At 32.7% G+C, this 23,275-nt stretch overlaps 1 protein-coding gene across 3 annotated transcripts in view; it reads right to left on the reverse strand.

Moving 5' to 3' along the window:
• The window catches only part of LOC143225090 (lys-63-specific deubiquitinase BRCC36-like), a 77,065-nt gene extending 59,846 nt beyond the window's left edge, over positions 1 to 17,219 (reverse strand). The window contains exons 1-2 of one of the 3 annotated variants that reach the window (XM_076453856.1): positions 17,063 to 17,219; positions 344 to 464 (exon numbers count right to left, since the gene is read on the reverse strand). In XM_076453856.1, the coding sequence (XP_076309971.1) occupies positions 344 to 464; positions 17,063 to 17,167 (226 nt within the window). In that variant the 5' untranslated portion in view covers positions 17,168 to 17,219. Of the gene's footprint in view, positions 1 to 343; positions 465 to 1,842; positions 2,041 to 6,289; positions 6,558 to 17,062 lie in introns of those variants that run through there. The other 2 variants (XM_076453845.1, XM_076453867.1) reach the window with 2 other exon arrangements.
• Positions 17,220 to 23,275: the final 6,056 nt, after the last annotated feature.

A 23,275-nucleotide genomic window follows, 5' to 3' on the forward strand; every position in this document is an offset into this window, starting at 1 on the left:
TTAAATAGAGCAAAAGCTGGCTTGTTTCCTAAGACTATTAAGTCAGTTGTACGGGATGTTTTAAACCAGAACTATACAGCTGTGAAAGCCAGAAAAACTATATTAAAAATAATAAGAAATATAGAAATGCTTGGTATAGGAGATGAGTATAGAAGTAGTTATGAGGATAGGCTTAAATATTACTATTGTTACTGTCATAATTTCAGCTTGTTACAGGTTTCATATTATGCTGTACATTTTCATGTACAACAGTTTAAGGATTCAATATGTAGCTTAATCCAAAAACATTTTAAACAAACTGCATTAAAATTAATGAATCTACAATCAAATACTAAAAAGGATATCTCTGCCTGTGTAGAGGCATCAGAAAGTTGTTCTGGGGAGATTTCCACTCTGTCTTTTCTTTTATCTGACCTTCGAAGCATGATCACAGCAGAAATATGAGATACTCGTTTCTTGTCTATCTGAATATTTAAAAAAAATCAAATCCAAGTATAAACTACAAAGAATATGGTTCTAAAAAAAACTATGAACATGAAAAGCATGTATAACTAATTCTGAAATTATTAAAGATTAAGTGTCGAACTTTGATTGTTATAAATTTGAAATGTCAATTTTATACTAAACACTGGGTACCTATGTAACACCCCATGGGTCATTAAAATTTCCTGTAAATGAAAAAAAAAGATGAACTTCAAACAGTGTGATCCAAAGAAAGGGAATAAATATGATGATTCCACTTGCATATATAGGTATCTATTGCAAATGCACTGAAGTCATCAGCCATATTCCTGAGCAACCTACAGTACACTAGCCAATAATTATTTTAAAGTAACTTATTTATACATATGCACAGGTATTTTTATTTATTAACTTAATCAAGCATATTCCAAGAGGACACACCATTTCCAATATGAACTGTTCTGAACAGTTATAATAATTGCAGAAACATAAAATGATTTCATACAAAAAAAAACTACATTTTTTCTATAGTTCATCACTTTTTAGCATGGTATCTGACCAAAACATTACAAAATAGCCCATAAGAAATTAGTCAAACTGGTCATACTAACCACATCAGACTCACATTGAAATGTAGATTTCTTTTTCTGTAAGAAACTTAAATTACAAGTTTTTTAAACCTACATTTATAAACTACTTAGCCCTTGTTAAAAAACTCATAAAATTTTTTGAACAATGAACATTATACAAGCTCCAAAGAATTTTAATACTTAAGCCTTTCATTATATAATTAGATTTCATAGGTGTTCTCTAAAATTTGTTAATTCTCCTTCAAAACATTAGTGTCTTAATTTAACATCTTTTATTGTTTTCCAACTTAAAATTACCTTAAAGTTTCTTTATCTGACATTATATTTTCTTCAAAACAATATTGAATAATAAAAATTAAAATTTTAAACAGTGGAAAGTGCAAAACTTGTATTCTTAAATATGTAAAAGTAAAAGTGACCAAAATTATTCAGTAAGTGTGTGTGTTTTTAATCACAAAACTACATCAAGCTATCTGCCGAGTCTCCCATTGGGAATCTAACCCTTGATTTTAGCATTGTAAATCTGTAGACTTATCATTGTCACACTGAGCGACAATTCAGTAAGAAGCTAAATCAAAATTCAAAATCACAAAATTGCATTATATATACAAATTCTTAGAATAACTCCTAAAATGTTGTACTGTTTATATATATATGTAAATCTAATACTATTAAATACATTGCATTGTCCTTAGATAATTAAAATCAGTACTATAAAACAATAATAAACCTAATACAAAGAAAAAAACAACATAATTAGATCAAAAATCCACAACTATTCTTTCATTACCAGTCCTTGTTATCATCCTTAAGACAAGATTTGTAGCTATATCACCCACATGCATTGAGAATATTTCATCTATCAAAGTTCTGACACTGATGTCAAATTCACCAGCAAGTGAGGAGAATAACTAAAGAGCTGGAAGTTGAGTACTTGAACCCATGACCTCTTAAATCCTACTGATTTTCTCTGTCTGCAGCCAGTTGTGGGAAGGCAGTTACTCTTAATATTTAGATATAACCTTAAAGTAAAAATAAACCACCATAAATTCTACAATGTAAGAGTCCCATTCTCCACACTTAACAACATTACAGTTTCAATTGACAATGGTCAATTTTTGCAGTGAAGGTGTTAAACTACAGTTTTAGCTTGCAGTTCTTTTCTGTGATAAGGAAGCCACAAAATCAAACACAGTGTCATTAATGATTTATTAAAAGTAAACCATATACATGCAACAGAATAAAATATTTTATGTAGAAATTTCATGTGAGTTACTGTAATTAAAAGTAGAGATGAAAGAAAAACCCTATAACCTGAGTACTTTTGAAAAGTGGACCTTTCTTCTTCAGGGTCAAACTGAAAGTGGTGGTGTAAATGAACAACTGATACATACAGAGAGAGTTCAGTAACATCATGAAGGTCATTACATTAATGATGTCACAGACACTGAAACAGATTTCAAAACTAAAGCAGTTAGAAAAATAAAAGGAACTCTAACTTTAACCCCAAAGAAGAAAGGTTCACTTTTCAAAAGCACTTGGATTATAAGGTTTTTATTTCATCTCTGTCATTCTTGAATCTATGTGTTTTTAAACATCGTCAATATACTTAAAAGTATTCCTGGTTTAACTCATTTAAGTTATGAAGATTGGCTTAGAGTTCTGGAATTGTTTTCTCTAGTGCTGTATGAACATTTTTAAGCTCTCAGAGAGATAAATTATAAATATTTCTGTGTCATAATGTTGTTTCAACAACAATAATATTACTTTATTAGCACTCAACTTTAGCAGTTTTCCAGCTATATTAGTTAGGAACATACATTTTTAAGTTTAATTACTGCTGACATAGCTAAGTCTGGAGTTATAGCTAAGGCTTAAACCCAAAGCTTGTGACCTGATTTACTTTTTGGCTCCTTAATCAATTACATTCAACTACTTAGTCATTCTCATATGAGATATGTTTAGTTGGTATTATTGAAAAAAAACAAACACTTCAGATATTTGATTCTGTTCCATTGACATTAATCAATTTCATCACAATTTCAAGTTAATGGTACTTCACATAACACTAGTCAATGTAATCAGTGCTCATAGATTATTGTTTTATCAATTAATAAGATAACTGCAAAGTTCTACTTGAAACCAACTTGATAAGCTTTACTTTTCTAGGTAGTGGAACCAAGTTATATGAGTGTAAAGTTATTAAATAGTAGATTAAAATAAAGAAATGCCACTAGTTTAATTAAGACAGAGAACTTATGTAAGAATTGAAATTATTTTTGTATTATTTTGGTAGCTGCAGAAAATTTAATACATTAGGAATTATATAAATTATCTACTACTTACACATAAGTAGATATGTTGTAAACATAATAGCTGAATAACTAGTGGTTTGTATATGTGCAAGACTGAGTAATTTTTCGATAATTGTGAGCTCAATTGTAACTTTCAGAAGGATCAGAAAGACATGGTACACTACATTTGCAGTTTACTTACTTGATAAATACATTTGAAATAGATTGTACTATTTTAGAGAGAAGTAGCAGATCAGGAGCAGAAAACAAGGAAGCAAGACAAAAAAAGGATAAAATTAGAGCAGAAATTGCTTTGGAGAAATGTAAAAATGTATCCTGAGTTTACAAGTTTGCTCGCTAGTAAAAAACATCTAGGCTATAGAGATGAGTTAAGTTGTTATTTTCTAACAAACCTGAGGCTTTGGCTTCTTGCAATAAGAAATGTTAAGATTTTCTTATACTGAAAATGAATTTCCAATATGTACTTGTCTCTTGTCACATAAAGCGATCTTAATCTTATTTCTGTTCTTAAGCATTACTAAAAAAATATTTAGTGCTCAGTGTAGCAGTTTATATGTTCCACAAATTTAGTGCCTGCCACATTTGAAATTGTATATATCATGTGACCACTCTCTACCAATGGTAACTTTTTTTGCTGATCCTCATTTTTGAGAATTGGCAGGATTTGAAATGAATAACACCAGTAGTGGGGAGGAATTGTGCAATGTGTGAGAGAAGGGAAGTACCTATCAGAAATACATTTTCAGTGCATGAAAATGTTAACTTCTGATATGATCTGTCCTCCTCCTACACAAAGCTAGAATTCCACAATGAGAAAGTGGAAAAGCCAGCATAGGCACCTAACAGTGAAACCAGGCAGATTGATTGATTGATTTAGTGTTTTATGGCACAAAGCAGCTAGGCTATCTGCACCAAATGTCCAGTAAAAAGGTAAAAATAAATTAAATGTAGTAAAATACATAAAAGGGAATGAAGGTAAAACAAAACATCATTGAAAAACAGAAAAAGTATAAAATCAATGTAAACACCTAGTCTACAATGTTAAGAGAGAAAGCAGAGTAAGAGAAGTTGTAAAGGACTTTCTCTAGCAAAATGGTAATGATCATAACCTGCCAGGAAGACTAACAGGTAAGTACAAGAACCACTGTCAGTCATGAAGTTGGCCTTTCCAGTCCTGGTTCTGGGTTATGTTGTCAAAACAGCCATTATCAAAAGGTAAAATAAGAAGTGTTAAAAGACATAGCAAAATCGTAATAAAAATTAGCCAAATGTCCTGTGAATAGGTAAAAGTAAAGTAAATGTAGTAATATTCGTAAAATGAAACAAAGGTATAAACAAAACAGCAATTAAAACATAAAATGGCATAAAACCAATGTCTACAAAGTTGTAAAGGACTTCCTGTAGCAGAATGGTAAAGATCATAATCCATCAGGAAGACTAACAGGTAAGTACAAGAACCACTGTCGGTCACCTGAAGTTGGTCTTTCCAGTCCTGGTTCCGGGTTATGTGTCATTATGACCAGTACTAAAAAGTGTTAAATGACATGCAGCAAAAGTGTAATAGCAACTCGCCAGGACGACTAACGGGTAGTTCAAACATCAGCGTTAGTCACCTGAAGTTGGCCTTTCCAGTCCTGAAACCAGGCAGAAAGCAACTACTTAGATGCGACTAGTGTGTTCAGAGATAAAGCTGAAGCTCATGTGCAGGGCACCACACTACTTCTAGAACATACACACTTTTTGTCCCATATATGAAAAATGAACCTAACAGATAGGAAAAAAAAGAATGTTCAGAAGTTTAATTTGTTTTGAGAGGTTCAATCTACTGTAAAAAAACACTTGAGTATGAATTGTTATCCATCTCATAAACAATAAAAAACAAAGTTGCTCTATGAAATGAAAACTCCAAGTAAAATTTATATCCTTGATTGCATTCATCTTCAGATTAAAATTGGAATAAATTGTCAGCTTAATGTAGAAATCTAGCTCCCTGCAAATTAAGTCCTGTACCTCCTCAGCAGATAAAGTTGAATGTGATGCCATAACAGGAACTTCCATTTTCGATACATTGAATCATGCAGGCATTCTAAGTTACCATATAATTTTGTTATAATAAACAAATTAAAACAACTGAATCCAAACACAGTAAAGAAAAATGGTATTGAAACGTCAATGAAGTACAATTATAAATAGTAGGCACATGTGAAAAAACACATCTGAATGCTGCTGTACCAATCAAGAAAGAAAGGAATGAGTAGGATAATCAGAGGGAGCTAGCTCTGCCAATATAGGTAGTGCAATACTATTCAAGACTCACTCTTAAATTATTTTTTAGAAAACCAGCCAATCTCCCAAAACATGCATTTATAGTCCACTGAAAAAATCATTCACACAACAGCCCAAGCAACTATATTGACTATCCCCATGACAAACAAGTCTAACATAATACAACACTGAAAACTTAATTCAGAAATACACAACCTTATTCTAGAATAAAGATGCATAAGAAGTTTTATGAATATACAAGACCTGTACCTTTAAACACAAATCAACATAATTCATACCCTTATTAAAAGAAAAAATATCAATATTAAAGAATAACAATTGGTTTCTATTCTGTAACTCCTTGAATACCAACCATAATAATCCTAGAGAATTTTGGAAAGAAATTCAAATCTTCAATGAATGAGAAAAACAACAAATTATTCCATCATATCAAATACACCACCACCACTGGCAAGACAGACACTTACAAAGCAGATCTGTTAGCAAACGACTATAAAGCTTCCTTTTCCAACACTGATTCTCACCATTTTAAGGTACAAATCAAACAAGTTGACAATCATATTACCTCCAACCCTGACCTATTTTATCCAAAATTTCCAGTTAATATAAATGCAGAATATTTATAATATTTAGCACCTGTATTGTGAAAGTGGGTTTTCTTGGGGTTCTCCTGCTTCCCTCTACATCTATTTTACTGGCTCTTTTGGACTTTATGATCCTAGCCATGGTATTGGATTTATAGCTCCCAGTCATCAGGTGGTCCCACTGAAGGGTAAGTAGAGGTAACATTTTGTTCGAACATTGCCAACTTGCTTCTTCTCATCATTTCCAAACAAACTCCAAATCATGAAAGCCGTCACCATCATCATTGACGTCTATGGTCCTGATCTTGATCTTTACCCAGCCTCTGTATCCTCCAGATGTTTGCCAGGTCTTATAACATATATTCAATCAGCACACACTAATAAAACCATGGACATACTAATAATTAAATTTCTCAAAATTTCTATAGCATATTCGTGAGCAGAGTGAAGGGGAATAATCCTATCTCTAAACATCCCAGTTTGGGAAAGTGAAATACCTTTCTTCAAAAACTAAATAACTCCCATAATATTTGATTGATTTATTTTGACAACTTTAATATTTTTTTACTCCATATACAATTTTTAACTTCTCTCTAAAGCATAGTATAACAGCATCTTTTTGTTCCCCATTCTGTATCACTTTGACTGGGAAAGAACCCATGTGCGAAAAAACATGATTATTCTGAGCATTCTTCACAAAACCTGGCCAAGTATTGAGCTAACCCAATAATACTTTGTTCTGACTGAGTGTTAAGTTAAAAACATCTGATTACAGATAATTGATAATGGCATCTAAGCACTAATCTTTGTGGCAACTTAAGTGGTTAGTCATCACCACCCATTGCCAATTCTTGGGCTACTCATTTACCAAAGAATAGTGGGATTGACCATCACATTATAATGCCCCCACAGCTGAAAGAGTGAGTACATTTGGTGCGACGGGAATTCGAACCTGCGACCCTCACATTGTGAGTCAAATGTCTTAACCCACCTGGCCATGCCCGGCCATTTGGTTTGGTTAAGAAATGTATTTCCAGCAACAAGGATTTGACCATTCACTGAAAGTTGGGATTTCATAGAACAATAGGGGTTAATAACAGACATGGCTGGAGAAGTGAATTTCTGAGGCAGCTGGAGGTTTTCAGTACAACAGGTGTTAGGGTTTGAGAAGTTGGGATTAGGCATTAATCAGCATAATGATTTTAATACATGTCAACATCACTGTTTCTGCATTTACTGGCCTCAGAAATCACATGGAATTAGCAAGTAACTTTCTATCTTTTTATCTCAATAACAATTACATTTAAAAACTGTCAGTTTCATTAGTTTTCCACCATATATATTGCTGTTGCCCCAGGCTTTTCAACTGTGATCATAACCACTTCTTGCTTTCATGCAAAGTTTTATTTTATTTTAGTCAAAAACTTATTTTAACTTGCTATTTTAATAATTTTTTATTCCAATGATAAAGATGGCTCAAATAGTCTGTGGAGATTATTTATGTTAGAAAATAAAGCAGATAATTTCACAAAGTACATCTTGTGCTCCACCATGATATCTATGGGTGGCATGTCACTCAAGAAGTTTTTGGAACCAAATCGCTGAGAACATATCTTGCTTTATTTCATAAACAAACACTTGAAACCTTGCAGAGCAATAAAAATGAGAATTAGAAGGAAAAACATGAAGATGAAAATCTGGCTGCTGAAATTTTAATGGCCAAGAGGAGTACAACACAAACTTTCATGCAATGTCTTCAGAAGATTGTACACTTCTCCATTGATGTCCCACATACATCATTGATTACTTGTTCTAATAGCTAAATGATTATACTTTAAAAGCAACTGTATCTGATGGTGAAAATGAAGGATTCCAATATCTTATCACCTTTCTAGAGTTTTGTTATAATCTATCATCTCAACGTCACTTTTCAGACTTGGACTGCTGACCTTGTGTCCCAACTTGCCATAACAGAAACTGTGATTAACAGCATAAGTTTATATATTTTAAGCACCCCCAAGAGTCATACACAGAGCCAAATTTGTCAAAAGGGTTACTCAGTATGTTTGGAAAGTGGGATCTACAACCCCAGCATGTTTTTGTCATGCTCTGAGACTGCCTGCAATATCGCAAATGTCTTAAATCTAAGCAGCATAACCAATATGTAATGCATGGCTCATACCCTGCAACTTAAGGTATATGATGGAATACTAAGGCAGAAGCCTGATGAAGATTTACTTAATCATTGAAGGTCTACTGCTGGTCATTTTAAACATTTATCTTCAGCCTCTGAAAAACTAAAGAGATTCACACAATCATAAATCTCATCCAGCACAAATTAATTTAAGATGTGCCCACAAGGTAAATACCTCTCACAACATTCTCAAATGCCTAGTCAAGGAAAATACAAACCCTGATGATCTATGCTTCTGACCATAAGATCTGCCCCTTTCTCAATCCCAGTAGTCTATAATGGAAAATTCTTAAGCCTATCAAGTGCAAAACAAATAATTTGAGTCACTCAAATACCTGTGCATTTGGTCTCATCCCAGCAGTTAAGATTTTGAAGAAAAATCTGTATTACCTGAAATTCAACAGTCTGCTCACATTGAGAAATTTTCTTTAAGAAATGGACAAATGATTTGCCTCCAGTGAGGAGACTGAAGTTTACACGGTCATGATGTTAACTGACACATTATAAAACCCACTATTTCCTAACAGAGAAATGGAAAGCTGACACAAAAGTTAACTTGCTTTCATTGCTACAAGCTAATGATCTCTCTGACCTAAAAATCACAACCAATATGTTCCACAATGTTCCAGAGTTAGAGAAAGGGAAAGCCTACAAAGAGGTTAAGTTGCTTTCATTGCTACAAGCTCACGATGTCTCTAATGGAAAACCTCTGACCAACAAGTTCCACAATATTCCAGAGTTGGAATACTCTTGGGCAGAGTTTGAGTCAAAGATTCAAAGTAAGTAATCTTTCACATTTTTTTTTATTCATCCACAGAAGGCTCCTTCAGTTCTCTTTTTTACCTTGTTCTTTAATGTTTCTTGCCTTTGATTCAACACTACAAACACTTTACTGTTTTGGTTTGCTGACTATAAACTAATCTATAAAGCACTCATATTACACTACAAAATTTGTACTTCAGGAAAAAAAATCAAAATTTTAGCAAAGTTTACCTTCTTTTAACAGCAGACACAAATACCAACACCTTGACTTCCTTGAAAGAACTGCAATTATTTCTGGATGAGCCACCAATTTTCTATTCAAATACTAACCAGTTGACTTTTGTAAGTCAAATGAAGCTCAATTTCCCATATTGGCCAGCAAAGCTTTTAGTGTTGATGGTGACATTATCATACATGATAGGTCAAAGTCTTTTACCCGGAAATGTTGAAATGCTACTGTTCCTCACGTACAATTTAAATAACTTCTCACAATACAGGGATTCTGTAAACTGGTGTGCAGATATTTGTTAGTTAATATTAAAAGATGAAAATAAAATTTCAACATTCTGTTGGTGAGTATTTGGTCAAATGTAATAAACAGCAATTTTGTTTATACTTTTTGTGTATGTTGTTTATTTTTATTTTTGTTATTTGTATGGGAGGAGGAGCAAGGAGAGAGCCCAATCCCAGTAGACATCAAGCCCTAGCTGAAGCTCAGTGGATGGGTACCTGGACAATCAAGTCTCCCAAGATGAAAAACAAAGATGGCAACTGTTCTAGAACAGCATCAAAGCTTATTGCTAATGAGTCTTCCCAGAAGACAGATAAAGAGAACAAACAGTAACAGTATAGCTCAAGGAAATATGGATGGCTGGCTTACAGGGTGTATCAAGTGGCAAAGACAAGAGCAGAAGTGCCACCCCACCAGGAACTTGTTCATCATACAACCTGTCATTCTGATATAAAGAAAACTGCCAATAGGTTACAGTATCACATGGTTTCAGGAAAATTTCCTGTATAGAGAGACATAAGGAATGATAGGAATCAACCAAAGCCTTAATTTCATGTACATTAGAATGTAACCTTGACAGTTACATTACACTGAAGAGGCCATTTTTACTTAAATGGAAGGGATCTGGATGAAGAACACTTTTGTTTGAAACCACATCATTTTTCTTTACTGCAAAAAGATTTGTCAGCTTCCATGGATTCTTCCTTGGGAAGGGTGGGCAGATCTCCATCAGGGGAAATAGATTCCAGTGACTGTAGGCACAAATGAATAACTGTTCTGCACCTTAGGGCCAAAGGAGATGGATCTGGTCTGTCACTGGAAGTAACAGTGAGGACAAAGACAGGAGTAGATATTGATTTGTTAACTCATTTTTCATGAAGGGTAAAAAATTCATGTCATGTGAAATAGATCCTGAAAGATACACAAAAACATATATCTGCTTACCCACTATAGCAGTGCAGCATAGTACAGCAGTATGTGTCCAAGATGCAATTGGAGATAATAATTTCCAAGCCTAGGGATATGAAATGTTACTGGCAGTTTTCACACACTGTACCTCTTTCTCCATAGTGCTTACCCACTATAGCAGTGCAGCATAGTACAGCAGTATGTGTCCAAGATGCAATTGGAGATAATAACTTCCAAGCCTAGGGATATGAAATGTTACTGGCAGTTTTCACACACTGTACCTCTTTCTCCACCATCACTAATTACAAAAACAAAAGTAAGAGAGATAGGAATTATTACAGTTAACACAAAGAGGTTCAGTTAACCCATGTAGGCATTGTCATCTTTGCCACCACAATAAGTACATGTCACAGAAGCATGACAAAATGTCTTTGAATGACTGATTCACTGAAACTGATAACAGAGAGGGTTAAAAATGTTTGTCCATATCTTACAATGAAAATAACTAGCCTTGACAGAGGCAGGCATATGTGGAGATGTAAGTGTCAACATAAGAACATCAGTAGACAGCGTAATTCCATCTTTATGAGAAGATATATGTCGTATTACAGAAACTTCTTGATAAGAGAAACCAGCAAGTATTTCTGACTCAGGGATGTTTTCCTCGTAACAATAACTCCTCATGAGGAATTCAAAGTAGCATGGGGAGTAACCATGGTTTTGGTATTTAAGATGAGTTTGGTGAGGGTTGGTGTAGATGTTTCCTCCAAGATGCCCATAGAAAATAGATTCTGGAATGACTTTGAAGGGCCAATAAGTCCTTTTAATCACTTCTGAATAAAAGTAGACATGTGTCCCAATATGTTTTTTCTCTGATAAGGAATGTAAAATCAAAATATGGGGTACAGTATCAAAACTTGTTGAAGAATGTTGGTCAGAATCTTCAGGACATGGTCGCTTACCAATGAGCTGAGTTTTACTATTTTATTTATTTCTTGAATAGGGGATCCATAATAAAAGGAGGTTGATTAGTGTCCACTGAACTCATCCACCATGGAGTCCCATGAGGGGACTAACTACAATGTCAAACATGGATATTGCAGCAACACGAGAGTATTATGAGCACTATACCTACGCAGCAGCTTCAGACACAATGTCCACAACAATTGTTGAAAATGTCCAACAGTGGTACTCAGTTAACTCTACCCCAACAGAACCAATTGACTGATGCCAGGGTAAGCACCCCAAGGCCACCCATCTACAAATATTCCAGGCCAGGGTTGTCATATATGACAAACAGAGTGGAAGTTCACATCCCAAAGCAGGTAAACTGAAAATATAGAATCTTCCTGGGAAATCCCTTCACCCCATATAAAAATCCACTTTGAGAGGCTGCCTGGTTACTAGAATCTGGAGAGTACTGGGAAATTAAAAAACACATGTAGTCATGATGATTGAATGATAGTTAATAAGACTGTCTGACACAAAGCAATTGTAAAAGATGCAAAAATCTCTGCTGAATAGCAAGGTCAAAAACAAATTCTGGTTAATATTACTTATTGAAATTGGTTTAACCTTCTCTCCATATACCAATTCCAATAGTTAAGTCATTACCACAGACAAATGTACCTTTGGGAATAAGTAAAACTAAAACAGATACATGTGAACCTCAGAAATTAAACCCTAATTCATAAGAAGGACATCATAACTGCTATGCTAGAAACTTGAGCTTCTGGATAACCAGGTGTATCATATCCAATTATGACTGCCTACACAGAGAGAGCCTAAAATGAAGTGAAATAGTTGGATACATAGAAAAGAGCTGCAAAAGCAGAAACCCAATTGTAACAGCCAATCTTGTGATATTAACAGGACCTGACAATGGGTTGGAACCTATGAAGTAGAGAGAAGAAGTAGAGTTATAATCCCATCCTGTCCTAACAGAATGAATCTATTGTTACCACAGACAAAACCCATGGAGCATGGCAAACTAGAAAGGTGAAACAAAAGGAATGGTCCAAAGAAGGAAATCCAAAATGCAAAAACAAGGAGCCCTAGAGAAACACAAGACACTGTCACAGAACTATCAAAGTTAAGCCTGAAAATTCATCCTTTAATAAGCACAGACCATGTTGGAGAGCAAGAAAGATAAAACATTGTGTAGGGAATCCTCTTCATCTGTGAATAGCCCCTGAAATTCTTGACTGACCATATATTCACACCATCCCTGAAGGAAGACATTTATAAATAGATTAAAGAATGGTCCCAATTAAAGAAACTGGAGAAAGTAGTAAATCAGTGTTTATGCCCTCTTTTTCACATAAACACCAACAAAAGGACTGCTTATATTTTAATCCAAAAGGAGAAAAAGAGTTAAGAGTATGTATATTTATTAGTTTTATTATATTGACCTTTCAGTCGTGCCTGGATAAAAAAATACAGAAGTTACAATGATGTGGTACATGTACACTCATCTTACTGTATCCAATAATATACAACTGATCTTTAGTGAAACCAAATTTTTTTTTAGGTTTTATACATAAATACAAATAACCAAAAAATAATAAATTACTTCAATGATGCCAGAGAATTCCATTATAATTTGTCAAATTTAATATCTAATCTGTATTTGAATCTTAAAAAAATATGAAATCATGAAAAAACTAAAGACTCAACTTACCAGATTGAACTTTCATCTCAAAAGAAAGAGGAGACTGTTGTATTTGAAAATTGCTGAAAAACTCACGAAGAAAACATTCTGAGCTTCTGATTAGCTATTCACGTCTTAAGTGGAAATTGTTATATACGAAGGACCATTTCCAAAAATGAAAGAGGTGAATGGGAGTCACTGTGTTTGAATAATTAAATATAGTGATAGCTCAGCAAACAAAAAAATAAAAAGGTTTTTAAGTTTATATTCTAACTAAATTTTATATTCTAAAAAATATAGACTTTGTAATTTGATATCTAAACATTTAATTTGTGCCAATGCTGCATTAAACATACCACATGACACACAAAAATAGATGTTTATGTATGCCTATTCAATATTTACTTTCCAATTAAGAAATTTAATAATGTATAATACCACCAACTGAATTATAATCTTCAGTTTGATATCAAAATATTTGTCACAAAGTTATGAAATAGTAGTTCAATAAAGTTTTGAATGCAAGTATAAAAAGATAATGAAATGGTCTTTGATACATTACCTGTAGTAACAGGATTAAGAAATAAATAGACAACTTCCTGAAAAAGAAAGGGTGAGTTGAATTTTTACTTTCTTAAAAGTGGATGTGTATGGACAACTTTGGATAAGAAAACTGTCCTTTGTTGTCTGTAACTTATGCTATTAATCATTTTTATGACTGATAATGATTTACTGACTATTAAACAACACAACACTATAATAAACATCTTTTTTTAATTTCCTTTCTGGAATCTCAATATAAATATATATAAATAAATGCACAGCAATGGGTAAATATGTACCTAGTCTAAGACACAACTCCACTAAGCTTCTATAAAATTTTACCAATAGAAAAGCAGCCTTTCCAATTAAAACATATACATCTAAAACATTACTTTAAATAATTCATCATGTCTTTTAAAGTAATTACTCTACAAATGTGTGTGATAAAATTTAATATAATGTGTACTAATTTTTTCTTCTACTCCTTCATTTCATATGTAATATGGGTTTATTTCCCTGAAAAAAGCACTGAGTATATCAACACATTACAGTCATCTAATGTTCATCTATTATTGGCTGGTAGCTTTCATTTCACCCTGTACTTAAGCTTTTTAAAGGAGCACCATATACTTATAAGGTGAACTTAAGGGGTAATAATAAGATCATTTATATATAAAGAAACAAATACTTTAAAGAGAAGGAACAAACCAACTTTTCAATACTTTTATGACCTTTGCAAAACCTTATTTAGTATTTACATAAGGTTTAAGTGCAATATATTATGCCATTTTTTTGTAGTATGGTAAGCAAATAAGAGGAGGAAGAGAAGGAACTATACATAGGCAATATTTTACAGATTTCCTTCTAATTGTAGCATGTGTACATTTTTGTTCATTTTTGTATATGTATAACCTTAGCAGTTAACAGAAAAGTGTTAGTCTTGTTTGAACTGAATCTTTACTGTCCAAGATGTTTCTTCCACAAGCATTCTATAAGGATCTTGTGTAATTCTTGTAATCACTATTACAAACCACTACCAAAGTTCATGATAAAAAGAAAAATGTCAGAGGTTAATAAAAACAATGGTTGAACTTTATGAAAACACTATAACAGAAGTTTTACTGTTAGTTTTTCTGTAATATGTTTATACTTCAAATTTTCTGACTGTAAATAAAATTTGGTTTAATAAACTTAATAATGTATAAGACATATTACATAGCAATATTACAATAAAGCTTTAACTACTATTCTAAAATAGTATTTTGTGAATAGAATTTTATGCTGTTCTTATCAATAACATTATGTTAAATTTTATAAACCCTTCTTGCTCTTCAGATAAACCCATGCAATGGAGAATATTCTTCTTTATTAGAGTTATTGTGAAATAATTACAAATCACACTATTTTCAGTTTTTTAACTGCTAACCTGCTGTTACCTTCATAAAAGTCCAGGAATGACTGTGTTTCTGATGGCAATGACAAGGATTCCGATGAGAAAAGGCCTTAATTTTTCAAAACTTATAATGATGATCTGTTAGTATTATGTTAATATATATTAATTTAGAAATATATCTATATATAATTTATATACAAATATTCTTATTATCAATATTTAAAACAAGTTATTGTTTATATACTAGCTGTAATGTTACTTCTAGTAGTAGTAGTAAATATGACTATTGGCAATACTAACAGTACTAAAACATTTTCCTAGTAGGAGTAAACTTAAAGCACATGAAGATGATGGTGAAATATGCAGAATAAAAACCATTTTCTTTAGAATTAAAAAATAAAAACTTATCAAACATCATATAATGTAACATTTTGAGACAGCATGGAATCAACTGGCCTATTCTGACTCTTCCATACTCTAAACTGCATTAACTTTAAAAAAAACAAAAATAAAACTTAAAGCCAGTTCTTCCCATTCACATATTTATCAAGCTTTTTCTTACATTAATTTAAATTTACTGCTTGTACAACATCTGTAGGCAACCCATTCAAAAGGCCAAACACTCTATCCTATTAAAAAGATAAAACTCTCTTAGATAAAAATTACTCATACCCTACTAAAATTTATAACTGTGTAATATACCCTTGTCCAACTACTATTATTGTTAGATATGAAAATAAAGATCATGTATCAATGTTATTAGCTCCCTTTACAATCATAAACATTTCAATCAGATCACCATCAGCTCTTTCTTTTTCAAGTAAAACCAATTTGAGAGATCTCAATCTCTCTTCATATGACAACCCCTCAATCCCAAGCACCAACTCTGAACCATTTACAACAATTTGATATATTTTCTAACATATGGAACCAAAGACTAAACACAATATTTCAAATGTGACCTTACCTGTACAATGAAATCATAACTTCTTTGGGCTTGTTTGGTTTGTTTTGGATTTCACACAAAGCAACACAAGGGCTATTTGGGCTACAATCTTAAATCCTATTTGACCTACCACTAGCAATGCTAGCTTGGATGGCTTTAAACACTAGTTGTCTATTACACCAAGAACCCTTTCTTTCATGACATTGTAAAGGTTATTCCTACCCAATGTATAATTTAAACTATGATAATCCACATGCACAATTTTGCATTTATTACAATTAAAACACATTTGCCATTTTCCCAATTCACTAAATGATCTAAATTATTTTGTAAAGCAGCAGCATCCTCTTCACAGCTAGTTTCACCAAAGACCTTAATATCATCAGCAAATAAGTAATTTATTAACTATTCTTTCATCTATGTAATTCATGTAAATCAAAAACAGCAAAGTTATTCAGACTATGGTACCACCCAAGTAACATTAATCCAATTTCATTGAATTCCATTTGTAAAAACCCTTTGCTTTCTTCCATCCAACTACTTTTCTAAACAATCAGCTAACTCATCGCCCACACATATCGAGAAAATGTTTTTTTAACAAGCCTTTCATGTGGAACCTTCTCAAATGTTTTCTCATAATTACTGGGACAATTTTTATTGCTTCCCTTGAAAAGGAGTTACGTTAGCTAACTTCCAAATTCTCTGGTACCTGCTCACTACTTAAGAAACGGTAAATATTAGCGCCATTGATAACCATTAATTAATTAAACCATGTTCGGCTTTCTAGCTGAAAACGTGAAATGAATACACTGTACAGTGAACTAGTATTCAATAAATTGTTACCGCAAAAATTAAAATATTCGAATAATACAAACCAATAAAGCATTATATGTATATACACATCTAAAGAGAGTTACCTCGCCAATCAAAAGACCCATAACTTCTTCTCTTTCAGTTGAAAGGGCATGGTTTAAACAAACCAAATATACATCAGCACTTAATTTTACACACGATGTTGCCATTTGTAATCTATTTTACTGCTACCTGTCGTTAACACGGCCATACCATAAAATGTCCGTAATATTTAACATAATTTGAGAAAAGTTTATCTTTTCACGAGAGCAACGTTTGAAGTACAACTTCATATCTGATTATAAGTATTTCAATTCATGATCCAAGTTGTGTTTGTAAACTTTCTCAGTTAAAAGTTAAAACTCTTAGTTAACAATGCAAATTGGGGTCGTTAATTTTTTTAGTGTAAAGTTGCACAATGGTCTATCTGTACTTTGTCTACTGCAAGTTATCGGACCCAGATTTTAAGCGTTCCAAGTCCAAAAACTTGCCGCTAACCAATAGGGGAACACAGACTGAAGTGTAGACATAGGTATGTTTTGAAAAAAATCGCTAAAATATGCATGAGCTCAAATTACTCTGACCTGGTTTATATGTCTAGCTATAGTGAAAATAAAATTAAAGCTCTTGTGTGCAATTATAAGAGTTTTGACATTTAGAAAGAAAGGTATAAACAGGTTCAATACATTATATTAGAACTTCTTTTATGTTGGTGGATTCTCACTTCTTATAAGATGCTTCACTTTACTTACTATGGCTAAGGTATGAATTGTTGCAGATCTCTTTATGGATGGCTCTAATACTCCAAGGTAATCTATATTAATTTGTCCGTAAATGGATTTGAACTCAAAGGATTTTGTCACCTTGGAATGTTTAAATGACCAATTTGAACACATATTTATCTTGGTGGTGTATGAGTATTTTGTGTCGGAAAGGGCTACTACATATCCTTTCTAAAATTGATAGATTTTCTATGTCGGCACACTACTTAATATAAAGCCAAACAATGTAAAAGTGTAATTTTGAGACATGCCATTCTACCGCAACTTTATATCAACTGTGGTTATCATGTAGTTTGCTAATTTACACATTGCAAGTCCAAAGTGACGTTCCGAGTCATCATGCCTAAAAAAAGTTGACACCAAAAAAACATCACCTTATAAGCACAGTTTTTATGGCAATATTTAGCTTTTCTATTTGTAGGTGCTGAATAAATGCAGAAGTTGGTATTAGAAAAATACATGATTTAATTCATTTAAATAAAAAGAACAAGCTTAGAATTTTAGACCTGGACCTTATTTTTCCCTGGAATTGTGGAAACTTTATTCAAGAATTCAGGTTTAAAAAGGTTTAAAGTTTTTGTTGAAACAGTAAAATGTAAACATTAAAACTATTATCTTGAATCATTATGACTAATATGCTCGAGTTTGCCTTTTCTCGTAAATTTCTCGATCAAATGGTACAAATCTCACATCTTTAAGAAGGCCTTTGCCTGAGGAGTCTGAATAGCATGTTGGTTTTCAACTTAGAATCAAATTATCAGATTTCGCTTAATCAAACTTTTCAATGCAACGACTATGATACATAATTGTACAATGTCGTTGCCATCACTAGATGACTGGCTTCTATTTCAACTTTAGTCTTTATTAGCAAATTATTTTACGTACATAACTTCATATAAAACATGAACATTACACTAAATACAGTTTCTATGGGCTTTCTTTACTTATTTAAGTTTAAAATACGAATGTGAAGGTCATTCATTACCACCGGCTTATCAATTTTTAATCACGCATTCAGACGCGTTTGTATATTTAGCTGAGCTTTTCTTCATTACAACTTTATATTTACTTTACTTTGCAATAGTGTAGCTTCGGTTTCCTTTATATATTGCTATAAGACACTGTTTAGTTATTTTTTCTTTACTACTGGTTTTATTCTTCGTTTTTGTGAATTTTCTTGTTTCAACTAATAAAAATAATTCATGCACTAAACACTCATAACTGTTTCGTGCTCACTATAATATAATAAACAACATAAATTCACTTTATTGTTTACTTAATGTATAGCTTTTTTAAAAAAAATTACGTATACGTGAGTTTATTCGTCAGCCTTGTATTTTTTTCTCAAATAGACCATGACTTATTGATCCAATACATAATGCTCCCAAGAAAGTATAGCTTAAATGGCGTATGTGGAAATGATAGAAAAAGGAAAAATAACGAAGGGCATGTAAACTACCCGCAACTGATTTATAGAGCATGGATAGTGTTAAAAATATTAAGGTAAAGCTTCGGAAGCATAGTTTTTGTTTTTTTCTTAATTGAGAGTCCCCAGCTAGTACAGCGGTATGTCTTCGAATTTACAACGCTAAAATCAGCGGTTCGATTCCCCTCGGTGAGCTGAGCAGAGTGGCTTTGCTATAAGAAAACATACACACACACTTAATTGAGATTTGATTTGAGTGATGTTATAAATCCTAGGCACAACACAGGTTAAAAAATGGGGGATAGGTACAAATTGGAATTTGTCCAGTGGAAGTGGGGAAGGGACACCCAAGCCTTCATCTGGGTGAAACTGCTTTTAAAGGAATGTGTTATCATAAGAGGTATTTAGTGGATAGTAGAACTAATGATGGCTATCAAAGAGTTTGAAACAAATCTCTGGATATGAAATACTACGTATGTGTGTGTATATATATAATGTACCAGCAGGGATGGATACAGAGAGGGGATGGGAGATGCAACCCCCACTGGCCATACCAAAATTGTGTAGGTTAATGGAAAATCAGAAATATAAAGTACTGATCATCTCAATTAGAATATGTTTGCTGTATGTTTACTTGTAACATGCTATTTAGGAATATATGAAAGTTCATTGTCACATGCACTTGTTATGTGATTCAGTTTAGTGCTGCACGATTACTTGTAACTTGATATTTTAGAATAAGATTAATAACTGAAAGTTCATAGTTATATATGTTTCTTTTCTTTGTTTCTAAATTAATTCCATGAAATTTACTTTGCAGTAACAAGGAAAAGTTTACTTGGGGTCGGGTTTAAGTCACTGTTACTTAGTCGATCATCCCCCCCACCAAAAAATCCTGCATCCACCACTATGTACCAGTAGTAAGTTATAAGATAATTTTAAGGTTGTTGTCAAAAGTGATGTTATTAAAAGTATTATTATAAATATTTTGTTGTACGTGACACACAGCTGGACATTAACTTGAGGAAAAGATGAGTACATAGAAAATATGTATATTCAAGATACAGCTAAAACTAATCCAACTTAGTTTAATAAATTTAATATAGCATTGAAGCCAGTATCTTTTGAAATTACTCACTAATAGTGGCCCCGTTTTTCTTTAAAACTGATAATCCTGCTAGGTCCACATCTATACAATTTTCAAATAATTCCAAATGATATGGTGAATATGATACAAATTCATTGGCTGTTTCAATAAGAGACAATAAATATTCAACATCATAACTCGATTCAATCGAGATTGAGACATGGTAGGTCTCAAATAGTTTTTATTATCCTTGAAGTACTAAAAGAATGCTCACTTGTTGCATTAGTTGTTAGCATTATGAGACCTATAGTAGCCTATGTAACTACAATTGAATCAGCATTTTTTCAGATTCACTAATGTTTTCTAATATAATTAAGAATTTCTCATATTTTTATTCCGGAAAATTAAAAAATCTCAAGACGGGTTCCTAATTCAGACTTTGTGATATCTGATGTATAGAATTCTGATACCTGTCATTTCTTGGTCATACTCCTGTTTTATAGCTGCTTTAATAAAAAGCTGTTCACAATGGAGATATATTTTGAAATCAGTATGTTCAAACCTGTCATAGGTTGCTATTATTATTTGGTCCAGAGCCTTAAAATAAATCTGTCATCATCAATCTTCTGATAAATTTAAGCATTCATGTTTTACCTTTTTTTTCTTAAAACGAGCTGGAACTGTTTTACGACACGGTTACCATCAGTAAACACAGCAGATGTAAAAAACACAAACACACTCACTTACGACATTGAAGTTTTGGATCATTAGTTGAATCTATATTTGGCTTTTTGCTCTTTTGCTCACAATTTGTGTAAAAAAAAAGCTTAAACTTTTCATCGTTCTACATATTTGAATGTTTTTAGATTCATTTTTCTGGAAATTAACCGTTGGCAGCAGATACGTCTTTTTTTATGTAAATTTGTACTTAAATTATCTATCAAGCGTAACAAACGTTCGCAGATTATCAATAAAACAAAAAGTCAAATTGGACCGTATGAGAATGAGCTCCTTTTATTTTTGTCTTCCTATCACTGTCTAATGGTTGAGACAGTGACTAATCCTGTAACTCATTACGAGTTTCATAATTATCTGAAACACTCTAATTTCCTCAGATTTCTCACTTTAGTAGACTTAATTAAACGTTAATTGTAGCATAACATCTTGTTCTGAAAATTTGTTAACTAGTTTTATTATTTCCTGTAGTGTTCATAGAATATTTAATTATTTTTATGTGATTTAGTGTATCTGAGCATGCTTAATTAAGAGACCATCAATACACAGCAATGCATATACAGACATTTTGGCTCAGTTTTCTTTATTTTGACTGTAACTCCAATCTTTGACCAACTACAGTACTACGACCATCCTAATATTGGCCTATGCGCTGTCCGAAAAATACATGCATACAGTGGATTACGACATCTTTAACGACACCTGTTATTGTTGCATCATTAGTTTTCCCTAATGCATGTAGTCCTATGAAGTCTTCTTGAGGATTTAGTTCACTGTCTGTCCATCTGAGGCAAGTACAAGTTATTCTTTGTTTGAAATTCTGTTGTCTCATCAGCTAAAATGCTAAAGAAGAGATAACTGTGAATAGATAAAGAACCATTTCAAAAAATGCTTAGAGGAAAAATGCGCATCATCATATTTTGTATCATGCCACTTATCATACGTGTTAGTACGCTTTTTAACACAGTCCTTAATCTCTGGAGTGTTTTCAAATTTTAAGTAGAGCATTGCGCAAAGTTTTAATCATCTTCAGATTCCATTACACAACATGACGTCTAATAGGCGAACCTTGTTGACCTAAAATAAAATATTAGACGATATTTTAGTAGCATTTTGCGAAGTTACTGATATTTTTTTCACTAAGATTTGATACCACTTCTACTAAACTTTTAGTGCTCCTTGGATTGTTTAAAAACGTTCTACTGCTTGTTTGTGGCAATCAGATGTGGCATATTTATTAAAACCCTCATTTTTTGACATGGCTTGCTTACAGTTAAAATACCAAAATAATATAAATGGAGAATCCATAATCTTTGTTGACAGTTTTCCTTCATCCTTCGTTATATTTCTTGATGTTCGTATGATAATACATTTTATCATCGGTCTCATCATGATGAAGCCACACCAAAACAGAGAACAAATCACTCTTGAACCACCTTTTTGTTACAGTTTCTCCCCTAACCTATAATGTCTTTCCAGAAACTATAGATCTAGGTTTGCTGTTTTCAGCTTTGGTTCATTTTCATTTTCTATGGTAGGTCTATCAATAAGATGTGAAGTTCCACTTGTGTTAGGTTCTGGATTATCGACACCTAGAATAGCAGTATTTATTTTTGATTCAAACAGTCCTGCAGATTTCGTATTATCTTCAGCCTGCTTTAGAATTGTAGGCTGAACATCATAAATGGAACCTATACACTATAATAGGATGGTTGCAACGTTTATTACGTTTAAGTTCATTTTATTGAATAACAAACATCAATTGTGCTTAGGCCTACCGCAGTCTATTATTGTTTTTTTTTTTATATACAAATTTCTCAATTACTGTGAATAAATTTAAATTTTCCACTATATTAAATTTACCTCTAAGCCATAATAACTCTGAACAGGAACATGAAGCCTGCTTAATTTGTGCATTGGATCTTTTTAATTTTACAAAGTCTTGACAACATGTAAAGGTGAAATGCGCATCAACTGTTTACTTCCTTGTGAAATTTGTGGAGAAGGTTTTGAAGACTTTGCCTAATATACCCATAAAAGAATATCTAAAGCCGGGGGCGTAGATTCAGAGGGGTGGATGGGATACATCCCCCATTCATTTTAGGGGGTATGGTGCATACAATCGTCCCCCCTACAGTTTGGTCTGTTGAATTGTTTTATTGCATCACAGGCCTACAAATTGTGTGTTTGTTCTTGTGATTCTCGTGTTCTTACCAATCGAATAACATAATTAGGCCTAGATGTGGGC

Source organism: Tachypleus tridentatus, chromosome 1 (assembly GCF_004210375.1).
Source record: "Tachypleus tridentatus isolate NWPU-2018 chromosome 1, ASM421037v1, whole genome shotgun sequence".
Lineage (NCBI taxonomy): Eukaryota > Metazoa > Arthropoda > Merostomata > Xiphosura > Limulidae > Tachypleus > Tachypleus tridentatus.